General features: G+C 34.0%; 1 protein-coding gene across 1 annotated transcript in view; it reads left to right on the forward strand.

Annotated features, from left to right (window-relative positions):
- Window positions 1-6,231, forward strand: part of STAU2 (staufen double-stranded RNA binding protein 2) — a 334,306-nt gene that overhangs the window by 129,605 nt on the left and 198,470 nt on the right. The window contains exons 5-6 of the mRNA XM_012663103.1: window positions 677-836; window positions 2,129-2,236. Of these exons, the coding sequence (XP_012518557.1) occupies window positions 677-836; window positions 2,129-2,236 (268 nt within the window). The remainder of the gene's footprint in view (window positions 1-676; window positions 837-2,128; window positions 2,237-6,231) is intronic.

The raw sequence follows: 6,231 nt of genomic DNA on the forward strand, positions 1-6,231 counted from the left end.
TTGCTGGATCGAATGGTATTTCTATTTTTAGCTCTCTGAGGTATCTTCAAATTCTTTTCCACAGAGGTTGCACTAATTTGCAGTCCCACCAGCAGTGTCAAAGTGTTCCTGTCTCATATCTTCATTATTAAAGCTTTCTAGTCATGCCTTATTACCTCAGTCTCATTAAAGACAAACCTGTTAAAATTCTTCACCTTAAAATACATTTTAATATGATACTTCCTGCTTAAGAATTGGCTTAAACTCTTTATTCTTTCTTGTGTTGAATCTGATCTCCTCATTACTTTGCATTATACTAAGTCTATCTCTCTGTCCCCATACTTCTAATCATAATTATCTTCTGCTAGAAGCACAGTAATATGCACATTGTCTCCTAAATGCTTGCCTGTCTCTTACCTCTGTAGTAGCTTCCCCATTTTTACTGTTCAGTGTTTATGTTTAATGTTGCATTCTATATGTGCTTTTAATGGAGATCAGTATATACTATTAACTATAGATATATTGACTCACATTTTATCTTTTATAAGTATATTCATGAGGTTAAAATTTTATTGGGATTAGTGAGAGGATATAGTACATTATATAGTTGGTATCATTTTAAACAAAAGAAATCTTACTAATGATTGTAGAGTGATTTTATTGAACTACCATTAATGTTTTTACTTTCTTATTTTAGGTATCATTGCCCAATGCCTAAGATCTTTTACGTTCAGCTAACTGTAGGAAATAATGAATTTTTTGGGGAAGGAAAGACTCGACAAGCTGCTAGACACAATGCTGCAATGAAAGCCCTTCAAGCACTGCAGAATGAACCTATTCCAGAAAAATCACATCAGGTGTGGTATTGCTGTATTTACTTTCCCTGTGAGATTATTGTGAAGACAAATAAATGCATTTTATAAATAAAAGAAATAATCTGATAGAGTAAAATACTAGAGTGGCAATCTGCTAAGATTTGCTTGTCAGACTACCTGTCTACTATACTAGACTCATGTGTTCCTGCCAAGATGACCTTACCTTTCAGAACTTTAGTTCACCTCTCAAGTTCATTCCCCAGGCAACTGAGGATTTTGGGATATGTACAAGGATGAGAAATAATATTCATTTGCCTTGCAGTTAATGCTATTGCTTTAGCTATTGCAGCTAATGCTAAAGAAGCTCATAGTCTCATCAAGATAAAGAAGCAATAAAATGATAGGTTTATTGAGCATAGATTACATTATGTTAATCTATAATCAAGTAATTTAAAGTAGAGGAGATTTTTATGGATTTTTCAGTCCTACTTTATTTTTTACAAATGAAAATATTGAGGTTATTCTTGAGTAATCTCACTCATTTTCATGGCTTTAGCTGCTGTCTCCATTGGCTTCAAAATAGTATCTTTAGCTCAGGCATGTCCTACCTATAGTATAGTTGCTGTCTTATTGCACTTTTCCACTTAGTTATTTCCAGCCCTATAGTTCAACCTCTACAATTCTCCTTTTCCCAAATCTCTTGTTCTTCCTCCTTTGAGATTTATCTTAATGGCAGCCTTAGGTATTTTTCTGCTTATAGTCTTTCATTATAACTCTTACCTATTTATCTGTTTTCCAACTAGATCATAAGCTTTTTGACAGCAGGAATACTTCTCTTTATCTCTAATAGTTGCACTATGTTCAGCATATATGAGGCCCTTCAGGACTATGTGTTAAATAAGTGAATTGGTGCCAATACCAGACTTAGAGTGCCAGCATCCTGTACTCTTTATGTAACTTACTCTTCATAGATCATGTTAGAACATCAGTGGGGGAATTGTGGAGTGGTGGGTCTAGGGAGAGTAGAGATCTCTAAAATAAAGAGTACTAGGTCTGGGGATATAAGATCAATTCAAATTAGTGTATAGTCGAGTAAAATATTTCCAAACTCTGCATTAAATAATTTTACTTAAGGTAAAATCTAAAAACCAAGTAACAATAGCCTGCAACAAAGCCCCTGACTACTGTGATTACATGGGAATCCACTAGATACAGTCTACAGTTTGTTGTTTTTCATTGTATTTTAGATAGGCTCTCTTGACTGTAGCATATATGTAAAGTTTGTTTTAAAGTCAGAATTCAGATTCAATATTATCCTTTTTTTTGTAATTTAGAATGGTGAATCAGGAAAAGAAATGGATGATGACAAAGATGCGAATAAATCTGAGATCAGCTTAGTGTTTGAAATTGCTCTGAAGCGAAATATGCCTGTCAGTTTTGAGGTATGTGCTCAGTATAAATCTTCTAGTTTTCCTTATTGCTCTGGTTACTCTAAACAAACAAATAATTAACTGGTATACTAGTATCCAGCAAGAGTTAATGTGCTTCCTTATGTTCATATTTACGATTTTCATTATAAAACTTGTTTTCTGGGTATAAGATAATTTGTAGTATTCTATAGGATTTAATGTTTTAAATAGGATCAAATTAAAAATACTCAAGTTAATATATAGTGACACATATATATGTTAATATCCAGTTTCTTTCTTTTTTTTTTTATCTCAGCATATTATGGGGGTACAAATGTTTAGGTTACATATATTTCCTTTGCCCCATCTGAGTCAGAAATTCAAGTGTGTCCATCTCCCAGATGGTGCATACCACACCCATTAGGTGTGAATATACCCGGCCCCTCCAGCCCCCTCCCGCCTGCCCGACACCCAACGAATGTTACTACTATATGTGCACATAAGTGTTGATCACTTAATACCAATTTGATGGTGAGTACATGTGGTGCTTGTTTTTCCGTTCTTGTGTTACTTCACTTAGTTGAATGGGTCCAGCTCTATCCAGGATAATACAAGAGGTGCCAGATCACCATTGTTTTCTGTGGCTGAGTAGAACTCCATGGTATACATATGCCACGTTTTATTAATGCTCTCATGTATTGATGGGCACTTGGGTTGTTTCCACATCTTTGCAATTGTGAATTGTGCTGCTGTAAACATTCTAGCGCAGAGATCTTTTTTATAGAATGTCTTTTTTTTCTTGGGTAAATGCCCAGTAGTGCAATTGCTGGATCAAATGATAGTTCTACTTGTAGCTCTTTGAGGTATCTCCATATGACTTTCCACAGAGGTCATACTAGTTTGCAGTCCCACCAGCATGTATGAATGTTCCTGTCTCTCTGTATCCATGTGAACATTTGTTGTTTTGGGACGTTTTGATAAAAGCCATTCTCACTACAGTTAAGTGATATCTCATTGTGGTTTTGATTTGCATTTCCCTGATGATTAGAGATGCTGAGCATTTTTTCATATGTTTGTTAGCCATTAGTCTGTCTTTTTTTGAAAAGTTTCTGTTCATGTCCTTTGCCCACTTTTTAATGTGGTTGTTTGATTTTTTCTTGCTGATTTTCCTGAGTCCTATATAGATTCTAGTTATCAGCCCTTTATCGGATGCATAGCATGCAAATATTTTCTCCCATTCTGTAGATTGTCCGTTTGCTCTTGTGATACTTTCCTTGGCTGTGCAGAAGCTTTTTAATTTGATCAGGTACCATTTATTTATTTTTGTTGTTGCTGTGATTGCCTTTGTGGTCTTCTTCATAAGTTCTTATCCTAAGCCAATGTCTATTAGAGTTTTTCCAACATTTTCTTCTAGAATTCTTAGTTTCATCCCTTAGGTTTAAGTCTTATCCACCGTGAGATGATTTTTGTCAGAGGTGAGAGATGTGGATCCTGTTTCAGTCGTCTACATGTGGCTATCCGATTTTCCCAGCACCATTTATTGAATAAGGATTCTTTTCCCCAATGTATGTTTTTGTCTGCTTTGTCAAAGATTAGATGGCTATATAAGGATGGTTTTATATGTGGGTTCTCAGTTCTGCTCCATTGGTCTATGTCTCTGTTCTTGTGCCAGTACCATGCTGTTTTAGTTACTATAGCCTTGTAGTATAACTTGAAGTCTGGTATATTGATGCCTCCCAATTTGTTCTTTTCACTTAAGATTGCTTTTGCTATATGGGGCCTTCTCTTGTTCCACACAAAGCGTAGAATTATTTTTCTAGATCTGTGAAAAATGATGTTGGTATTTTAATAGGGATTGCACTGAATCTGTCGATCACTTTGTGTAGTATAGACGTTTTAACAATGTTGATTCTGCTGACCATGAGCATGCTATGGTTTTCCACCTGTTTACGTCCTCTGCTATTTCCTTCCTCAGTGTTTCATAGTTCTCCCTTTAGAGTTCTTTCACCTCCTTAGTTAAATATATTCCTAGATATTTTATTTTCTTTGTTGCTGTTGTGAAGGGTATTGAGTCTTTGATTTGGTTCTCAGTTTGACTATTATTGGCATATAGGAATGCTACTGATTTCTGTACATTGATTTTGTAACCTGAGACTGCTGAATTTGTTTATCAATTCCAGTAGTCTCATGGCAGAATCTTTGGGGTTTTCTAGATATAAGATCGTATTGTCAGCAAAGAGCGATAGTTTGACCTCTTTTGCCACCATTTGGATGCCCTCGATTTCCTTCTTTTGTCTGATTGCTCTGGCTAGGACTTCCAGCACTAAGTTGTGCTTCCTTTGGCAGCACATATACTAAAATATCCCTTTTCTTTTAGTTATGCAGAGGCCAAAATATGTTTAACTTTAACCTTAATTAACAAAATCACTAAGAAATATTGAAGGAGGTCTTGACTTTACAGCTAGGTAAATATGTCACATATATTTATAAAATTATATGAAATTTAAAAGAGAAAACTTTGAAAAACAATTATTATAATACTTCTCTTATTAAAAGGTCACTAATTTTGCAACTCATACCTGGACAATAGGCAAGAACCAGGAAATAAGCTGAAACAGTTGTGGAAAAATCCTTCTTCAAATTGTGTGACATCCCCCTACTTAGAAAGCTCCCATGTTTTACTCATTGGCAGGATCGTTTGATCTGGACTGAGAAACTGCTTGCTTTCTTCTTGGACATAATTCTGACAAGTTGTTTTATCTGGTTTCTGTTTCCATAGGAGATTAAAAGCAGCAAAATGAGGAGGGTGGGGAGAGAATGTATTTGAGGGTCTATTGGTCCCAGCAAGAAATGATAGGGAAAATGTGGAAAACTTATCAAAAATAACTGCATATACTGGAAAATTATTGGAACATGGGATCTTTTAAAGGCTACAATGAATATGAACAGTTTTATAAGTTTTAGAAGCCCTTGGGGACATCAATATATTATAGTATGAAATATTTGCTATTCATAATGATGATCTAATGTGAACCATAAAAGGTTAAATATTTAGTATTCTCTCTTAAGTCAGTAAAGCATATCTTTTTTTTTAATTGAGAAGAATGTACATCAAAGTGGTTAAAATAAACAGTTGTGGTGTTTAAACTAGTAAACTTAAATTACTTGGAAAGTATGCTTATGATAAATTCTTTATTTCTAATAATGTTCGATTACTGAGGTATTGTCTTTATTCCTTTTCCTAATTGGTGCCCAATATTAGAAAATAAAATTTCAATGTAATTTTAAGTAGTAAACCAACTGGAGTATCTTTTATAGGCCCAAATTTTGAAGGAGACTAGATTTTGGATTTTAGGAGCACTCAGATTTTGGAAAGCATCTTTCCTCTAAAAGCTGGCATAGTTTAAAAGCAAAAGCAGATTAAACAAGTTTTAGGAACATTACATTTATCACTGACAGAATCATAAATGCCTAGAAAGCTAGGTATTTTTATGGCATATCTACTTACCTTAAGATCATGTTACAAGAGTAAATATCCCTTACTATAAAACAACCATTCATGTCTCTGTAAAAAACAGGTTATTTTTCATCCATCATCTGTTTTTGAGAGGCTTCCACAGGTAGGATGCTTTATGGGTTATAGAACTACAATAAAACATAGTCCTTGTCCTCCAGTAACTTATTCTTATACAAGAGAAAATTAGATATGTATGCAAGTATATACAAATTATTCTAGATGGCCAGTCTCAGGTATCTAATCTAATATGCTAAGTTTTATGTTCTTAAATTTCCATATGACATGTTCCATAAGACATGGGGAAACCATAATTAGAATTGTCTGTTTTAAAGTATTAAAAAATGATTATGACTATGAATTGAATGTGTTTGTTTAGATTTCTTCAATTTCAGTTCATTAAGTATAAGTGTCATAAATGAATAGGCCTGATATAATACCTTCATAATAGCTTTCTTAAAGAAATACTATAATTTTGGCATATTATCAATTTTGATTATTATGAATATTAAGA

Source organism: Propithecus coquereli, unplaced genomic scaffold, assembly GCF_000956105.1.
Source record: "Propithecus coquereli isolate 6110/MARCELLA unplaced genomic scaffold, Pcoq_1.0 Scaffold8, whole genome shotgun sequence".
NCBI lineage: Eukaryota > Metazoa > Chordata > Mammalia > Primates > Indriidae > Propithecus > Propithecus coquereli.